We start from the raw sequence: 18,914 nt of genomic DNA, 5'->3' as shown, positions 1-18,914 counted from the left end.
CCACTTTTATTTATACATTGACTTGTGTTAACCTGAATGACTCTCGCGACCTGTGACTCAAGTCTTGACTTAAGTCAACCCCCCGAGTCGAGTTTTAAAACTATGATAATAATTATTTTTATCCTTATATTGACCCAGTACAATGATTAACTCGAACTATGACCAGACCTTGTCCCAGGTTGACCCTCGATTTCGGTTTTAAAACTACGATAATAACAACTTTTATCCTTAAGTTTATCTGAGTTAATGGCAACCTGACCCGTAACTCGAGCCTTACTCCATGTTGACTCTTGAACCGGATCTAAAAATTATAATAATAACTATTTTTATTTTTATGTTGACCCGAGTTAATGGTCAACCCCACCCGTGACCCGAGCTTGGTCCCGGGTTGACTGCCGAATCACATTTTTAAACTATAATAATAATTATTTTTATCTTTATGTTAACCCGGGTTAATAGTTAACCAATCTATGACCTGGTCATTTGTCTTGAATCGATCTTTAAAATAATTTTTAAAACTATAATAATAACTATTTTTATACTTGTGTTGACTTATATTAACCCGTTCAATACTTGTGGAGAGAAGTGGAGAAGTGTACCTTATCCTTTTTACGTGGGACAAATATTTTTCCATTGCAATAGCCTTGAACAAGAGAAAAAATGATTTTTATACTATTTAAAAAGTACACCAAATAATTTCACGGAAAATTTGTCATATCCATTTCTTTTTGGTTGAGCATACTAAACACTACCTCAATGAACAAGTACCAAACAATAATAAGACAATTAACATAATATATTTTAAACTTAAATTACTTTTAAGCTAACTTTGATATTCTAATATATCTAATTACTCTCGAGCACATTAACATAAACAAAGTATTCTAGTTATATTAAGAAAGAAGCTATGGCCTGATGGTATAACTGGGAGAAAGGGAAAAAAGATAAAAGAGGGTCAATCAGACATGAAATTTAAATTACAAAAAGAAAAAAGAAAACAAATAGAATATTGTATACAAAGAAAAAATAAATAAATCTCTTTATTTTATATTGCATGTCTTATATTATTTTATACAGAAAAAAATTGAAATTATTTATTTGTATGATAAATTTGACTAAGATCCTTGATTAACAAGTTAAATTAAATATCTCCATATTATCTATTATATAGTCAAGCTAATTAACTAAATTAAATATCTCCATATTTAGAGTTTAATAAAAGAGCAATAGTATATTATTATATAACATAAATGGGGAAATCTCGTCAAATTAAATAAATACTTATTTAATGATACAACTAACTTGATTAAAGTTGACATCTTGATTAGATCTTTAGTATGACAAAATAATAAAATTTGTTTAGTTATAACTTCAAAATAAAAAATAATGGAGCAGAGTATTCGGTCTTTGTAGTAACAGTTACTTTTTACACTATTTTTTATTAGAAATATATTGAAATATAATTTTTTAATTTTATTTTTATAAGGGATATATTAAAATGATTTTAAAATATAAAGTTAATTTCTTATGAAATACTGATTAGACGGCATTTCCAAACTGCACCGAGATAGATGAAATTTGTTGATGGAAACAATGAGCATAATTTACAATGGTAATAAAAATTTAGATAATGATCATAAATCGAAGAAAATCCAAATCAAAATGTTTGAAGAAATAATTATTTTTGTCACCAATACGCATGTTTTAAACCAACTCTACGTACCATCTGATCTGATGTACGATTAATGACCTAAATATAACTAAATAATGCGAATTAGGCTTCCAGGGCATGATCATGGTTCTGAAATTATGGATCTCTCTTCATCCTCTTTTATCGTGTTTATCATAGCAGATATTTGGTTTATGGCTGGCCTTTCATTTGGAGACGGATTTATGCACTTCAATGCTACCTGCAACAGGTTCACCATCCTCTCCTCACTAGCACCTTCTGAGATCAAGGCCCTGTCAAAAACTTCAGCAGTCCATTCTTCTCTAACCACTGAGTGCACCCAACTTGCCAGATCAAACCCATTGTTTTCGACTAGTTTCCCTGTCAAAAGCTCAAGAAGAACCACGCCAAAGCCATAAACATCCACCTTGAAGGTGCTATAGGCGCCATCTCCACCCAAAGCATTACTTTTGAAGCTATCAGACTGAGAAAGGAATGATTGATCCTGGCCTTGAGCCACAATTAGACCATATTCACTAATGCAGGGCTCCATGTTCTTGTTGAATAAAATGTTGGTGGATTTCAGGTTCCCGTGGGCAATCCCACCTTCTTGAAGTTGCTCATGCATGAATGCTAAGGACTCTGCAATACTAGCTGCGACATTGAGTCTACTTCCCCAGTCAAATACTTGCCCATTCTGGGACCCTAAAAACATCAACAACAATTCCAAGTTGTTATATGAACCGTGTCACTTTCCTGTATGTATCTTATATTATTGTTTCATATATATGAAATTACTAATGCCTGAGAAAATGCAGAGAAAAATGAGAAAACAAATAATAGTTGCCAGGAATATTTCTCTCATCAGACTGAAATTTACCATGTCTCTGAGTTTTATGTTTATCCAATGGGTTACTTCAGAAAATCCTCTTCATACTTCTTATAGTCACATCCCCAAGTGCATGCACTTAATATGGTGAATATTTCTCTCATCCTAATCCTATTGTACTTTTCAGTTTCACATTGTTTTTTATATCCTAAGAATTCCTTTCCAGTTTCCACCATTAAAATGAGGTAATGTTACAATTTAGAATGCCAGTACAGATGATAGACTTACCATGGAGAAGTTTGAAGAGACTGCCATTCTGCTGATACTCGTATACCAGGAGCTTCTCTTGCTTGGAGCAATAAAATGCTACCAGAGGCAATACTCCGGGATGCCTCACTTGGTCTATCATCTCCATTCTCCTCTTGAAATCTGCAGCCGAAATACCCCAGTCTTTGATCCTTTTCACTGCCAAGATCGTAGCATTATCGAACATGACCTTATACAAACTTCCATGCTTTCCTCTACCAAGCAACTCAGCTGGAGCTCGAAGCAAGTCCTCGAATTTCAAACCATTCACCACAGGACTGGGAAGAACTACAAGAGATGATGATGTCATTCCAGCTTCAACAGATGCGATTGAATATTCTGATCTATTACCACCAGTTTTGGATTCACTTGAAGTACTACTATGTTCCTTATTTGCATTAGCTACCCTCCCCTTCTTGACAACCTTCGCAGTTTCTTCTTTAGGCTTATTTTTCTTAAATAAATATAAAGCTAACACGAGCAGCACAACCACGGCAAGTATTATATAGCCTGAGTAGATAAGGAAGCGATCAGTTAATGAATGCTTTGATCCTTTTTTTGAAGGTGGGCAGGCTTTTGATAATGGTTTCCCACATAATTCAGGATTACCTGAGAAGCTGTCTGCCCCAAACTTGCCTTTGACATCAGGAATCGGACCACTAAAGTTGTTGTTGGCTACATTGAAATCCTTGAGATAGGAGAAATCAAAATCCGGTATTTCCCCACTGAGCTGATTGTTTTCAGCAAAGAAGGTTAGCAGGCCTGAAATCCGGGACATATCAGCAGGAAGCTCACCAGAGAAGTTGTTGTCAGATATATCGATGCTCTTCAAGTTACGTAACTGAGGAAAAGTGTCAGGAATATCACCAGAAAATCGGTTCCCGCTTACGTACAAGTGTCTCAGACGTCCGCAATTTCCTATCTCTTTAGGCATGAAGCCAGAAATATTGTTCTCTTTCAGGCTCAAGAAAACAAGAAACTTCGCCGTGCATACAAAAGCAGCATCAAATGTTCCTGTTAAGTTGAACTTATCAAGAACAATCTTCTTAACATTTTGCGATTTCTTGCAGTCCACTCCTTTCCATGTGCCATTGAAATTGACATTGCCAACGCAGGGATCTGAATTTCTGTCCCAACCCCAATTTTGATTATTTTGCGAATTTCCTGCTGAAAGTCTCTCCATGAATTGCACCAGTGCCTCAATGACATTTTCATCTTCTGAATTTGACTTTGGAAGTATGAAAAACATCAAAATGGGGAGCATCCAGATAAGAATTCGATCCATTTTTCTTAGATGAACCAAGTGAGTTTAGAGAAAATGGCGCTATATTGTGGTTTCTCTTTTAAAGGGTAGCCTCTGATTGGCTAGCTAAGTAAAACCAAGGAGAAAGGAACAAAATTGCCATTGTTGCTTAAACCAGTTTAGAGAGCCAATTGACTGAATTTACAAAGAGAGCTCGCATTGTTTTAAAATGGATTGCCCATAAGGTCTCACAAAAACATGCCAAAGGCCTAAAACAAGATTCTCAAAACAGGAGCCGGCCGGCAGACTTAACTAGTCATCATCATTTTCAATGTCGTGTCCTTCTCAGTTGGTTTCTACAAAATTGACAGCGTTTTATGCTTCAGTTAATTCATTAACTAATCAAAAAGAAACAACTGTAACTTTCTTGTCGATGGCCAACAACAAAGAAGAAATTAGAAACCTTCTCTTTGGTGCTTTAATATTTCCATCCTCCATATGGTCGAGCTTTGTAGTTTATCCTTTTTAAACAGCTTCTGGTCTGGACCATTGCTGTTGAACATGTCCATCAGCTTTATTAATTAATTATAGTATTACAGTAGTTTTCCAAACTTCATTCGGATTAACATAAACAGTTGTAAAAACCCAACTTACCCCTCTCCCCTCATCTATAATAGGATGAATAAGATTTCGAGAAGACTTCACAATATCTAACTCCATTTTATTTTTATTCCATAACAACCAAATCCCTTCATATCTCCAATGAGCTTTTACCCTAAAACTTGCATTAAACCCTAGTTTCTCTACTATTTTATCACCTACTACACCACACACTCTAGGTTTAGTGATTGTCATTACATCAACCCTACAACTTCTCCTCAAATAATTAACAATTGAACAAAACCTATCATTTTCCACCCCTCTACAATTCTAATATAGAAAATTCATAATAATAAATTATAAAAGAATTACTAGAATCTCATACTCATTTATTTTAAAGATGGTACAAAGGTGTCTATTTGTTCATCCTTTTCCATTGTTACCCATATAATTTGCACTACTTCAACATCATCTTCAATTAAATTATCTTTCGCAACATCCATTGTTGCCTAATAACTTGATTCATAAGGTCTTGGTTCTAGAAACACCTCACTTCTTTGGATTTGAACAGACCTTTCCCTCACAAGCATCTCATCAATTATCGATAGGGATGAGATAACTGTAGATTGATTTTTGTCATTCATCATAACCTGTTTATTTTTGTGTTGTTGATGAAATTTTCTATTATTTTTGCTATCCCTAGTATTATTTACTAAGGAGATAATATTACTATCCAAGCCCACTCATTAATCATTGGGCTAGCATCTTTCTTCTTAATTGGACTGTGCAATGTAAGCTTCAAACTCTTCGTTCCTTTTGTTTTTCCACCTCTGGCCTAGTAACTCGACCACCTTTCTACGTCATACCCTGCACCAAATCACCATCATCTTTGCTTCCATTCTCATTGATTGTCACCTCCATATTTTCCTCATGATTTTGACGTGCATGGGGATTTTTTTTATGACCATGTTAGCCACAATAGAAACATATTAAATGAAGCCCTTCATATACAATACGTCTAATTCTTCTTACAATTTGAATTTAGCTAACAATGGCCTCGTTAGATCCATCTCCACATAAATTCTAGCATAATTACCCCTCATGCCAAAAGATGTGGTACGACCCACTTTTAATGCCTTCCCTATATGTTCACCAATTCTCTATAATATAAAATTATCATGGTATTTCATGGCTAAATTTGACAATCTAACCCATATTGCAACCTTTTCAATAATCACCTCATATGGATCCAAGTTTAGATGTCATGTATGAACTGTTAAATAATGATCACCGACCATCCAGAGTCTTTCAAAAAACACATATTCCTTATCTTGAGACTGTGAGAATTTTGCCAAAAAAATTTGTTTCCCAAATCATCTAAGCTAAAATCTCCTTAGATCTTCCACATCGTTCTAGGCCTTCAAGCAATGTACTAGGTTTGGGAGATGGGTACAAGAGTTTATTTGATTGATTTGGGTTATTATGGGTCAAAATTTACTTGGAGACGTAAAAAAAGAAGTGGTTTTGGTAAGGTGTTTGACAGATTGGATATGGGGTTTGAGAATATATAGTGGTGTCTGAAGTTTTAAAATGTTTTTATTAAGATTCTGTCTAAAGTTAATTCGGATCATTATCCAATATTGGCAGTGTTGGGTGGTCATGGTTAAAGTGTTCAAAGTCAAAGCAAACCTTTTAGGTTTGGAGTTGTATGGGTGCAATATGAGGAGTTTGGGGATTTTATTCAAAGTGACAGACTGATACGGGATTTGTTCTAGCCTTGGATGAAATGACTAAGCAGCTGAAAGATTGGAATAATGTGGTGTTTGGCAATACTAAATATTTCCATACGAAGACAGTGATTAAAAGACATAAAAATAGAATTAAGAAACTAAAGGATGAGAATAATATATGGGTGTAGAAGGAGGATGGTTTGAGGAATATAGTGGTGGAGTATTATATAAAGCTATTCAGTAGAGAGAAGAGGGGGAGCAAATGAGGATGTTGAATGGGAAATTTCCCAAAGTTCCACAAAACTAGCTTGAGATGTTATCTATTTCAGTTTCTAATGAAGAAATCATGAAGGCTATTTTTTACATGAAGCCTTACAAGGCTCTAGGACCAGATGGTTACTAGCCATTCTTTTATCATGATCTATGGAGAGTGGTGGGTTCAATAGTGTGCAATTTCATTAAAGATATTTTTTAGGAAAGAATTAATGTGGCAGTGGTGAATCAGTCTCAAATGGTATTGATATCAAATGTGCAGTCCCCTGAATACATGCATCAGTTTCGTCCAATTGGACTGTGCAATGTAAGCTTCAAAATCATCCCAGTTAATTCAAAAGGAGGTTACAAATCACTCTTGTAAACCTTTTAGAATTAATAGAAATATGATTGATATTTATCACCTATGTTTTGCAGATGACATGTTGTTTTCTGAAGCAAGAAAGGAACAAATGAAGAACATAATGGGATGTCTTAACATTTTTTATGAAGCTTCAGGTTAAAAGGTAAGTAGTAACAAGACAAGGGTTAACTTCTTAAAAAATATGTCAACAGCAACTGCTAGAAATACAAACAGAAATAGTGACTTCCAAAGAACTGACAATCTGGGGAAGTATTTGGGTGTACCTATTCTTCATCAGCGAATCACTAAGCAGAGATGCTGCTACTTGATTGAGAAGGTGCAGAAGAAGCTAGCAGGTTGGAAAGCAAACAATCTCTCTATAACAGGAAGGATTACTCTTTGTAAGTCTGTTCTAACAATTATTCCTTTCTATACAATGCAATTAACAGCACTACCAAAAGAAAATTGCTATGATACAAAAATGATATGTAGGAAATTTATCTGGGGATTAAAGGCAGGTAAAGGTAAAATGCACCTTGTAAACTGAAAGATTATGTGCAAACCTAACATTGAAGTTAGGTCAGGGTTAAAAAAGATGCATCATATGAATATGTTTTTTGTGATGAAGCTGGCTTGGGGAGTTATGTTTGAGAGTGATAGTCTTTGGGTGAAAGTGTTGAGGGGAAAATATATCAAATCTACTGAGAGAGTTCCTCAAGTTAATGCTAAGCAGAGAGATTCAAGTTTATGAAAAATAATAAGTTATGTTTAGAATTAGGTTAGTAAAGAATTATGTTGGAGTGTAAATGATGGTGCACGTGTTAAGTTTTGGAGGGATGGCTGGCTTGACACTTATAAACCACTTATCAATCATGTGAGGCAGGAAATTTCATAGGATTTGAGGGAGGCCACGGTCTTAGACATGGTGGGGAGAACAAATAATGGAGATAAGAGTGCTTTTTTTATTTTCTACCCATACAAATAGTTAGGTAATGGCGAATTATCCTTCTTCAAACAATATGTTAAGGAAATATAATATCTATTGGAGGGGTTCGACTAATGGTTTTGTCACAGTATATTTGACTTATTCTCTTCAGAATTATGAGCTGAAGAATCAAAATTATAAAAATCCTTTATCAAAATTATCAAAATTATACAAATAGTTAGCTGAAGAATCTTCAGAAAATTGATTTAGAGGTGTAAAGGTATGGAAATAATTAGGACTTTCTTGTGGATAGTTGGACACAAAAAAAATATTAATGAATGGGAAGAGATATAAGTGAAGGATTGCATAAAGACCTTGTTGCCATCATTGCATCACTAGTGTTGAAACTATTTTACATACATTAAGGGACTGTCAAATTGCGAGGAAGATTTGGGAGCAGGTGGTTAGAAACTTGGAATTGAAGATCAACAAGTTTTCTTTACAACTAGTTTGTATACTTGGTTGGTGGATAATCTGGCTTCAAGAAATAGCGATTGTTATAGAAGGGACTGGGTTGTAATCTTTAGAGCAGTTGTATAGCTTATTTGGAAAGGCTGAAATAATGTAATGTTTACATAGGAGCTGAGGGACTTTTGAGATATAGCGATGGCCATTTGAAAATTAGCTATAAACATAAAGGTTGCAAAGTTGAAGGATGTTGTGGGGTATGTTGCAGATAAACAGGTTCAATGGGTTGGATGGAAATACTCACATTTAGAGTATTTAAAGTTAAATATCCTCATATGGATCTTTGTATAATTTTATATTATGATCTCATTGAGTCAACTCTTTCTCATTTAATTTAGTTAGGTAAATTATATATATTAATGACTTTACCTAGTTGAAGATCAGCTTTCTAAAAACCTCATTTTAGCACCACAAATCCGTCCAAATTACATAATTAAACCATGTTTTCTCTACAATTCCTATACTAAAAGAATCAAACATGCAAATACTGAAAGTAATCACTTCTCTTTTGATTTCCCATATGAGTCCATGTTTTCAAATCAAATAATTCATGCCAGCTATTTTCTTACTCTGGGAAAGATGAGCTACATGATTAATGATTAATCAAGCAAACTGAAGGTAGATGTAGACTGGAACGCCAGTGAAGATCAACATGTAATAAAGGTCCATTGCCAATCTTACAAGGGGGTTTAATTTAAAGATGATTAAACCCCTGCTGCAAAACATTAAGGGTCTACATGCCCAGCAATCTCATCTTCCTCATCACTGGATCCACTTTCTTCATCACTGACATCCTCCTCGTCACTCAGCTCTTCGCCCGTGGAGTTCATAATATGCTCCTTTTTTGCATATCGTTCACAATACTCTGCTCAACAAATAAGACTGAAAATAATTACATCTCTTGTTCCTAAGCTGGGGCCCGACTCTTGAACAGCCCTAGTGTAAGACCTCACCTTATATCCTAGCATTAGCCTATGATCTTTTTATCAGTGCTAAATTACAGCAAATTCCAATAGTGCAGTTAATCACAAACATCAGAAGACAGGTCCCTAGGCAACATAATGGGCACACGGTTCATGTTCAGTCATGCAACAAAACACCACTACCATCTTATAAAAACCCTTTTCCAGAAACTCGAGGATAAAAGAATGTGAAGTCACGTATTCTCATTCTATAGGCTGCTCCTTTGCTGCCTATAGATAGATCACTCGTCAATGTCTTCAATCACTTAACCACTTGGATCTAAGACTTCCCTTTTCACATGAATGGCAAACACGCTTGCAAACTCATGTAGAGTCCCATCATTGAGGAACCAACCCAATCATGCGTTTGATACTATAATTATGTGTTTTTGAATAGCTAATTACCCAAAATCCCAGTATATTTCAATTTCTGAACTTGAATATGAATGAATACTTGAATAGACAAGGATGAAAAGATTCTACAATCTAGATTTTTTTTCAGGTGGGGAATAAAAAAATGATTCTGGATAACTTTCACCTTTCACTTTCTGATCATATTGTTCTTTATCCTTCATCATCAATGAAGCTGCATCACCATTGAGGGGGTCTGAAGGATTTGGATAAATCAAGAGCTGTGGCAAGAAAACTTCAAAAACATTTAAAAGATCTGCAGAAACAAAGACCATATATGTGAGTAACTATGGTGAAAGTCAAGATTGAAGGAAACAATCGACAAAAACAGATCATGTGGATGGTGCATATTCAATGAGAAAACACTGCATGTGGACCATCCACCTAGAATGTGCAATCTAAACAAACAATATATAGCTTTATTTAGAATGTGATATATGATGCTTACCAAACATTGGACTCCATGACTGGTTGATTACATCCAAGCATACAGAACCAGAACTGTTATTGATAAAGAAAAATATAGCAAATGTCAGCTGAAGGATCACAAAATTAGAAACAATATAAAATCTAAACTATTTGCAACACAGCAGTTGCAAGATCATTGCTTACAGTTCATCAACATTTGGGTGGAATATCTTGTTCACAAACCCGATAGAAGGCGACTTGTAAGGATATGCATCAGGAAGCTCAACATGGATTTTCCAGACACCACCTTCATAAAGGCCTGTAAGCATCGAAGCAAGAAAACACAAAATACAAAATAGAAGACATTACTAAAACACAAAAATAAAAGAATAAAACTGGAAACAGCCAATAGAGGTTTGCAAGAGAAAAGGTATTTCTCAGAATTCTCAAGGTAAAAGGAGAACAAAGATAAATACTAAAATTGGAAACTCCAATAGGTAACAAGGTCTTACATAAATATGCCATAAGATTCTGTCACCCTAAACTCAATGTTTACAGTACTTCAGTTAGTGAGAAGCCATCAAACATGTCGACATCAATCATGAAGTCCTGAAACTAAATGAAATGACCTCTTCATATTTTTCTCATTCAAAATTAACAATGGAAGAAAGCTCCCCGAGCTCCCAAAACTAAATAGACTTAAACAAGGAAAACAATAACTGAAGGATGCCAGAGATCCATGTGGACAGAAGATGAAAACAATTGTTATTTCCATTCCATTATTGGAATCAAATAATCCATACAACAAACCAAGAAATTGTTTTGTCAGTGGTAAAACAGATGATGTTCCCGAGTTCATTCATAGATTTACAACAGCAAGCTTGTACATGGACTACACCCCGTCTGTACAATTTTTAAAGCACCATGTACCAAGTAGATAAACAAAAAGAAAAGCTAATATATCAAATTGGAGAAAGAAACAACAAAAGAGAAGAGATGATACTTTCTTTAGGACCATGAAACTCCACATTAAATTCATTCAGTCCATCATTTATAGTCTCCACATTGTAATCACTCATCATCCTGTACAGCATTAATCCAACAGTTAAACATCTCACAAAGAAATAATTATCCATAACTTCAAGAAGTAATGCAGCAACTCCAAATCTAGGCAAATGGCTGAACAGACTATGCTGGTCAGATAAAAAGCCTATAATCCAAACAAATATATGCCAAAAAAGAAAGAAAACCATCAGGAATACCAAATAAAAATTCAACTTTAGCACAATCATTAATAGTAAATGGGATCTTATATCATCCATGGTGAAAGACACCATGGACCAACCAAACTCAATCCTGGTGGTAAACTGCGGAGCCTTTTCCCATTCACAAACCTTAATCGGTACTACTGGAGCCAATGGTATGGAAAAGCCTGTGCTAGAGCTACATCCTTACTCCATTAGTTTTAAGCATAAACCCCCATATCCTAAACCTATCTCTAAACAATTATATTCCCCTCATAACTCTAACAGTGCATGCCAACCTGATTAAGCTAAAACCACACAGATTACAGTATGAAAATGCTGTTGATATTTTCCTAGAAAATAGGGAGGCACTTGCCTTGGGTGCCATAGTCACGGACATCCTCTTCCCTAAAATTTATTTGCACTTCTCACAAAACTATAAATCCATCCAAAGCTCATTGAACCATGCCTTTGATTTCATTTTAAGTCAGTCTATCTTTAACTATATGTAGACAGAAATCAAAAAGAAAAGCTGATTATCTCATATGCATGCATAAATGACAATGATAAACTTACAACTTCATGACATCCATCTCTCTCCTCTTGCTTGGAGAAGACATTTTAAATTGTACAGATTAAAACTCCCAAACCTGCAATAGAAGCATCAAATATGTTTGCTTTTAATGTATGAGAAGTAAAATCAAAGTAATCAATTTTGTTTCAATTCCTTGTACTAGACATACAAGCAGCAAAAGATACAAGCATTAAGCATGTAACGTCCTTGCAATTACCTACGAGATGTTGTAACTTGAGGTAGAGATAAAGAAAACCACAGTATCAGAAACTTCTAATACTGCTTAATGTGCAAAGCATGCGTAGGGTACAAGCAAATCTGTGAAGAATGTACACAAAGTCAGTAAATCAATACATCTAACATGAAACATGTCCGCATGTTCAAAGTTCAGCAAGCCTTCTAGTTGTTAAGATCCTATCATCGGTTCAAATATCCATTTGTTAAGCCAGAAGGCCTTCAGAAATATCCTCACAGGTAAAAGAAAAAAATCAATTGCCCTGCACAGGATAGCAATGCCATGTGCCTAAAAATCATAGCCTCTGAAGATTTTGCCAGCTTAAATATAGCCGCATGCAGACCTGCCTGGGATGTCACAATGACATTTCTAGATACAATTAATTATTGCCACAGAATCAAAACCAAATTGTTTAATCCAGCCACAAACAGGAAATACAAGAATGAAAAGAACAGAAGTAAGAAAAACCCTCAACACCATGCACTAAATGAACAAATGTCGGATAAGTCTTTGTCTAAGGCTTAAGTCACTCCGCTGTTCTTCTAAAGTGCCCTTTATGACACTATGATTAGTTCCATTGATCGTTTATTAAGTGTAAAGACTTTAGAAAGAACTGAGTATTCAGTGCAAGAGTTTGTTTCATGTGTTCTTAAACACTAACATTGTTTAATTATAGTGTGAAATTAACACATAGTGTAGTATTTGTACCAAGAATTTATAACAGTCATCCAAAAGTTCAAGAGCAATCGGAAGATAACAAGTATTCTCCGCATTGCATCTAATTTAACAAGCAAACACAAGCAGTCATTTGGCAATGCAAGTATATATATGATCCATAATAAATCATCCATTCAAAGCATTGAGCCAAAACATTTACAAATGTTTAACAAGTGAACCAATTCTCAATCTCGAAGAAGCACAAAATCCCAAGTTCTTTCTTCATTTTCCATCGCAAAAAATAAAAAGAAAACACCTCGTTCAGTCAAAGACATAGCGAGCAACCGACACAAAATTTATAATTCCAAATTGTTGCAAAGTTTCAAGGATCTAACTTTTATAAAGTAAATCTAACGATATAAGATCTAACAAGTGACAGATGAAACAAAAATAAAAAATACGACAGGCCATGAATAATTGGGGCGCTGTCGGAAGATTGGTCAGAGAGAAAATAAAGATAAAAACTTGCAGTATCTTACGTTTGCAAATCAGTTTTCAGAAAATATGGTGACAGCCCTTTAGTGGGTTGGTGCTGGATTTCTGATCACGAGAGACCAAACAGAAAAATCGTAGAGAAGAGAAGATAGCAGCAGCAAAAAGTGAGAGAGGCAAGGCAGGGGAAGGCAAGAGAGATATATAAGGAGAGAGTGTAGGGGTGAATTGAATGACCACATTTTCACATGCACGTGTTGAATATAAAATACGTTCAAATCCACAACTTGGTTGGTTGGCCTTCAAGCTTTTTCTTTTCTTTAGGATGTTTCTTAATAATATAAGCATTTGAAAATCTTATACCTTTTAATTGTTAATTTCCAGCATTTTGCATTTCCATTAAAACTTTTATTTGAATATCCAAGTGTAGTGTTAAACATTATGGAGCTAAAATCTAGCATATAAATTGAAAACTTTTATTTTGGTTTAAATCATAATGAAACATAAATATTTTGTATATAGATATTATATAAACAACTAAAACGGAAGGATGTTTTGAACGGTGTTAATTATTGTTCAAACACTTACAAAGCATTATGAACATGAGTAGTGTTTTTTTTCATTTTGGTTCTTTATTTTTTGTTTTTCGATTGTGTCCTTTAGTTGTGAAATTAACACCCAATTGCTTTAAATTTATTGGCTAGGGACAAAATTAAAAGATGGGGGGACCAACTTAGAAAAGGTGATGAAAATGAGTGGTGCTTTTAAAGTTGGCATTAAAAATACACTTTAATCCTCCAATTTATAAAATTAAAACTTTTTGGTTCCTTATGTTTTTCTATATTCAATTTTAGTACACAACTTCATTTCTGTTATTTTTTAAGTCCTTAACTTTGGAAGGAGAGATAAATTTTTGCCGAACTCTAGTATAAAGAGAGAAAGTCATCAGTCACGTATATTCTGGCCACCAAATTAGTTGATATTGATGTCCACGTGTTTCATTTGATGAAATGTGTTGAATAATGGTTGTTTCAAACTTTAATATCACCTGAAAAAGTAAAGCAAGGTTGAGGAAGAAAAACCTAACCCTGTTTGATTTCATGTTTTAGGGTCATTTTCAAAGTTTCTTAGGTTGATTAATTGGTTTCTAGATGTTGTTAGGGTTTTTATGAGCTTTTTATTTTGTTAAAACGAGTTGAAAAAAAGGATTTTTGGGGAAAAATATCTTTGTCCAGATTTTCCAGTCACCACTAGGTAGACAGGCGACACGTCTTCTACTTCAACAGACGATACACCGTCTACTTCAACAAACGACATGTTACCAGATTATTTTTAATCAAAAGGGCAGACGACAAGTTGTGTGCCCCTTAAAAAAATAAAAATATAAGGCCCAAGCACGCAATCCTGAACTCTTTTTTCATAGGTCCAGACACCCAGGGTCGTTAGGCCCGCGCACTTGAGCTCTTTTGTGGAGCTTTTCTTTTGCGATTCTTTTGTCTTTATTTAGGTGCAACATAAATTTATTAAAAATAATTATTAGACTAGGTTTAGCTATTAGTGCGAATTGCTTATTTGACGGGTTGTTACACAATATTTAAGAAAAATTTTAATGCATTTCCCCCTAAATGTTTTTTAAATGCAATTTAGCCCTTTGTTAACATTGATTTTTTTTATTTAAATTCAAATTAAAAATGCAATTTAATCATTTTTTATCATTTAGCTTTAAAAATCCTTCATAATTAGGATCATGTTTTGATTTGAGTTTTAAATTTTGTTTGTTGATTAAAGTTGATTACGATCAATACAATATGATATTTTTTAAAATTTTTAGCTTAAACTCTTTTATACCTCTTTTATTTGCTTCTAAATTTAATTTGATTTATTGTCGATTAAGACTTCGTAAAGGTTCATTCGGGAAGAGAATAAAGAAAGGAAAATGAAAGATAAATTATCCAATCAGGTTTAATCATTACGGTTATGTATATTACACGGGTCGTGGATTTTACATGTGAACTCGAGTCAATACAGTTTGTTATTGTTTTTTCATTTCATTCCCTCAGTTTTTTCTCTCCAATTTAGTCCTATAACAGTTTTTTATTTTCATATTTAAGCTGAGGTTAAGACAAAACTAGAATGATAAAGATCGTTTTTTTAAAAGAACAAATCATCATTTGAGCGAGGCAGCTGATTTTTTGTTTGCTCGCTTAGTTAAACAAGTAATCAATTCTCTCTTTTTTTATTTATTTATTAACATTATGGTGGTCAATTAATTTATTATAGTATATTAATCAAGTTTTTAATCATTATTTAAAATATTTCATTGCATATAATAAAAAAAAATAACACCATTTATATTTTTTAATATAATTATATATTTTTTATCCAACCCACAACAAATTACTGTCCCAAAACCAAGTGTATCTTAAAAGGAAAGGCAGCAAGAGCCTTGGATGCCTGTAAAATGATTTCGGCTTCTGGTGTCGGTTGGTATACGTGACTGAACGAGATGTTAAGGCCGTAATTATGCCATAAGGGGCAACCAGTACAGCAAGAGTGAGTTGTTGGAGATGCGATACATTTGACTTTCTAGTTCTTCAAATAGCCTTGTTAAAGAAAACTTTAAAGCAATGAAAAGCCATTTCTATTCAAACAATATAGCATTGAGACATAATCCATCAATTATAAGACTAAAGGCTTGTTAACAGACATTGATTATTTTTGTATTTTTAAATAAGATTATTTGTCTGAGGTAGATGCTATCCCTTCTTTCAGAACTTACACAAACATCCTCGCTACATCCATGTTCACTGATCTCAGTTTACACTAACAGTAGTAGGATCTCGTCATGCACAAGAAGTATGCTACCAGCAATGAGAGCATATGAATTGTGTGAATTTTATTGAATAAAATCGGCATAGAAAAAGAACAGCTTGTGTCACTATGGAGGACACCCTGCAGCAACCAAAATACTCATCACAAGAAACCATACTGTAAAACGTCTAACTTGGTTTTTTCCATGGGTTATCCCCATAGTAGAAAGCAGTGCCAACCATAAGCGCCACAGTAGCCCCTTGGACAACCACCCGAGCTCTCATTAACACCTGACCCAATTGAGAATTGCCTCGCCTGAAACTGATTAAGCCAGCTGTGAGAACTCCTGCCGTCATAAGTGCACCTGCAATAGTTATAAAAAATCAATCAAACTGAAGCCAGATACAGAACTGTCTAAAGATGAATCCCAGTTCTATCATGAGCGAATAGCACAACGAATTTGGAATTCCTGATGGCCAATATGCAACTCAAAAGCTCAAATGTTTAAAATAAGAAGCTAACAGTAATATAAACCATCCATTAAAACTCCAGACACAGAGTCAGGTGCCCGAACCCTTAAAGCACATTGTCTTTTGAAAAGTGGGATCTGCAATAAATGGGTCTGAAAAATGAAAGATGATGTTCAAGGCAAATATGCCAGAACCAGAGTTTATCCACCAACGTGCTAGTATTTGTGAAATGGAACCAAAGACCAACAATTTACATTCCATTCTATTACTGCAAATATACCAATTTAATCCTGTTTTCTACAAGCAATGCCCTGAACTTCAGGAAAAAGAAATCAGTAGGAAACCAAATCGCCACCGCCATCCCTCCAATGAAAACAGGAGAGAGAGGGAAGAAAATTCTTGAAGGCCATGCTTGTTTTGCGCTAGGATTTGGAATGGGAACGGATTCTCATTCCATTTCTAATTTAATGTAGTTTAATTCACTGAAACATGGATTGCCATTATCAAAAAAGCAAGTTGCAATACCTTTCCTTTGGTAGAATGAGATACTGATACTTTAAGTGAGATTAATTGTTCCATTTCTCTAGTGCTACACTAAAACAGCATTAGAAGTAAAGTTAATTTTGAAAATAAAAATTGTAGAATTCGAATTCTATTCACATTTCTAAGCAAACCCAACAAAAGGGTAAATCATAGAATCTCTGTGTTTCTTTTCTTCAAACCTTTAAACCCTAATCAATACAATCAAATTCCTAACAAATTTTAATTGGGCTAATGATTCCTCGAAAATGAAAAAAACAGTATTCACTAATATGTTGCAAATAAAAAAAAAATGAAGCTTCAGCATCGCGTTATGGGGAGGGGAGGGGAGGATTGATTGAATATTTACCGACGGGAACGAGGGGGTTCCTGACGCGCTTCTTCTCCTCGAATAGTTGTTCAAAGTTGGGTTCTGCCGTGCCCATCTTCTCCATTAATTTGCTTTCTTTCTGACTCTCTATTAAATTCTTTTTTAACACTTTTTTCCAGCAGGAGAAAGAAGTAATGGATCAAACAGAACCAGAGAGTAGCTAATCTGAAATTTTAACACTCTACGGTACAAATAAAGTATAATGATATAAAAACTTATTTTTTAAAGTATTTTTTATTTTAAAAAATATTTTTTATTTTTTAAATTTTATTTTTAATATTAATATTTTAAAAACAAAAAAAAAAATTTAATAGAAACATGTTAAAATTCATTCACTAACACTCCTTAAATTTAATATATGGATGTGGATAGAGACACTAACTTGGGTTTTAAATGCCAAGTTCTCTTAGTAGATATACGATGTGTCTTCTTTTTTTTTTTAAAGAAAAAAAGAAAAATAATATGACACCCTCTTATTTTTTAGGTGTTTTGTATTGTAATGTAAAATATTTTTTATTTAAAAATATATTAAAATAATTATTTTTTAGATTTTTTTTTTATTTTTTTATATTAATACATTAAAATTATTAGAAAGCACTAGAAAAAAAATCAATTCCATGTTTTATGAAGTCAAACGCACTAGGAAAAATAATTAATTTATTAATAATTATATATGAAATTAATATGCAAATGTTTTTAGAAAATTGATCATATAATAAGAATAAAAAAATTATTTTATTATTATTTTTAATTATATATATAATTAATTTTCTTAATTTTTCTATATATTCGCTTGAAAATTATTGAATTATAATTTATTTATTTTTTATTGAAACTTTTTTTCAAATGATGATAAGTTTATTAAAAAAAAACAATGTTTCTAATACAAAAAAATATTTTTCTCATGATAAAAAAGAATTATATAAATTAAAAAAATTAATTAAAGAGAAACATTTTTCATCCTTAATTCATATCATTGGAATTCCTATTAATATTAAAATCAATTACCTTTATTTTCTATTTAAAAAAATCATGTTCCTAATAAAAAACATGATATTATCTAAGCAAAAAGAATATATGAATATAAAAAGGAATTTATCCTAAATTAATATTTTTTTATAATTTAAATTATTTTTTTAATATTTAGTTTAATTATTATAAATTAAATAAAAAAATATATCTCTAAAGTGTTCAGCGTGACAACGTAGAACCGAACTAATTAACTAATATACTAGAAGATCTTATGTTTTTATAGTGCTTTATTATTCATATAAACAGTGAAGCACCTGAATTT

General features: G+C 33.4%; 3 protein-coding genes across 5 annotated transcripts; all 3 read right to left on the bottom strand.

Moving 5' to 3' along the window:
- Positions 1 to 1,791: 1,791 nt before the first annotated feature.
- Positions 1,792 to 3,987, bottom strand: LOC133675805 (probable inactive receptor kinase At2g26730). Its single transcript, XM_062097290.1, has 2 exons — positions 2,787 to 3,987; positions 1,792 to 2,374 (listed from the first exon to the last, which is right to left on the bottom strand). Exons 1-2 carry the CDS (start codon positions 3,985 to 3,987, stop codon positions 1,794 to 1,796), a joined length of 1,782 nt encoding a protein of 593 aa, XP_061953274.1. The 3' UTR covers positions 1,792 to 1,793.
- Positions 3,988 to 8,931: 4,944 nt separating this feature from the next.
- Positions 8,932 to 13,665, bottom strand: LOC133675807 (ubiquitin-conjugating enzyme E2 4-like). Of its 3 annotated transcripts, XM_062097292.1 has the most exons (8): positions 13,477 to 13,665; positions 12,263 to 12,363; positions 12,048 to 12,121; positions 11,231 to 11,310; positions 10,432 to 10,546; positions 10,268 to 10,320; positions 9,947 to 10,075; positions 8,932 to 9,311 (listed from the first exon to the last, which is right to left on the bottom strand). In XM_062097292.1, the coding sequence occupies exons 3-8, from the start codon at positions 12,089 to 12,091 to the stop codon at positions 9,172 to 9,174; spliced, it is 561 nt and encodes a 186-aa protein (XP_061953276.1). In that variant the 5' UTR covers positions 12,092 to 12,121; positions 12,263 to 12,363; positions 13,477 to 13,665; the 3' UTR covers positions 8,932 to 9,171. The 3 variants fall into 3 exon arrangements, with proteins under 3 accessions (XP_061953276.1, XP_061953277.1, XP_061953278.1); XM_062097293.1 differs by lacking the exon at positions 12,263 to 12,363; XM_062097294.1 differs by lacking the exons at positions 12,048 to 12,121; positions 12,263 to 12,363; positions 13,477 to 13,665 and adding an exon at positions 10,740 to 10,842 and having other exon boundaries at positions 11,231 to 11,245.
- Positions 13,666 to 16,124: 2,459 nt separating this feature from the next.
- LOC133675808 (RING-H2 finger protein ATL48-like) lies at positions 16,125 to 17,802 on the bottom strand. The gene is made up of 2 exons (XM_062097295.1): positions 17,600 to 17,802; positions 16,125 to 16,604 (listed from the first exon to the last, which is right to left on the bottom strand). Exons 1-2 carry the CDS (start codon positions 17,682 to 17,684, stop codon positions 16,429 to 16,431), a joined length of 261 nt encoding a protein of 86 aa, XP_061953279.1. The 5' UTR covers positions 17,685 to 17,802; the 3' UTR covers positions 16,125 to 16,428.
- Between the last annotated feature and the right edge of the window lie 1,112 nt (positions 17,803 to 18,914).

This window comes from Populus nigra, chromosome 16 (genome assembly GCF_951802175.1).
Source record: "Populus nigra chromosome 16, ddPopNigr1.1, whole genome shotgun sequence".
NCBI lineage: Eukaryota > Viridiplantae > Streptophyta > Magnoliopsida > Malpighiales > Salicaceae > Populus > Populus nigra.
The sequence above is the reverse complement of the archived record's forward strand: the minus strand, read 5'-3'. Positions and strand labels throughout refer to the sequence as shown.

What these genes read in the sequence shown, in the direction of transcription:
- LOC133675808 (XM_062097295.1), bottom strand. Translation starts at nt 17,684, where the DNA reads ATGGAGAAGATGGGCACGGCAGAACCCAACTTTGAACAACTATTCGAG. An exon ending in GAACCCCCTCGTTCCCGTCG is followed by an intron (nt 16,605 to 17,599) that starts GTAAATATTCAA and finishes TAACTATTGCAG; the next exon opens with GTGCACTTATGACGGCAGGA.
- LOC133675807 (XM_062097292.1), bottom strand. Translation starts at nt 12,091, where the DNA reads ATGTCTTCTCCAAGCAAGAGGAGAGAGATGGATGTCATGAAGTT. An exon ending in GAGATGGATGTCATGAAGTT is followed by an intron (nt 11,311 to 12,047) that starts GTAAGTTTATCA and finishes AATGCTGTACAG; the next exon opens with GATGATGAGTGATTACAATG. An exon ending in ATATGATCAGAAAGTGAAAG is followed by an intron (nt 9,312 to 9,946) that starts GTGAAAGTTATC and finishes TTTGTTGAGCAG; the next exon opens with AGTATTGTGAACGATATGCA.
- LOC133675805 (XM_062097290.1), bottom strand. Translation starts at nt 3,987, where the DNA reads ATGGAGAGACTTTCAGCAGGAAATTCGCAAAATAATCAAAATTGGGGT. An exon ending in TCTCTTCAAACTTCTCCATG is followed by an intron (nt 2,375 to 2,786) that starts GTAAGTCTATCA and finishes TGATGTTTTTAG; the next exon opens with GGTCCCAGAATGGGCAAGTA.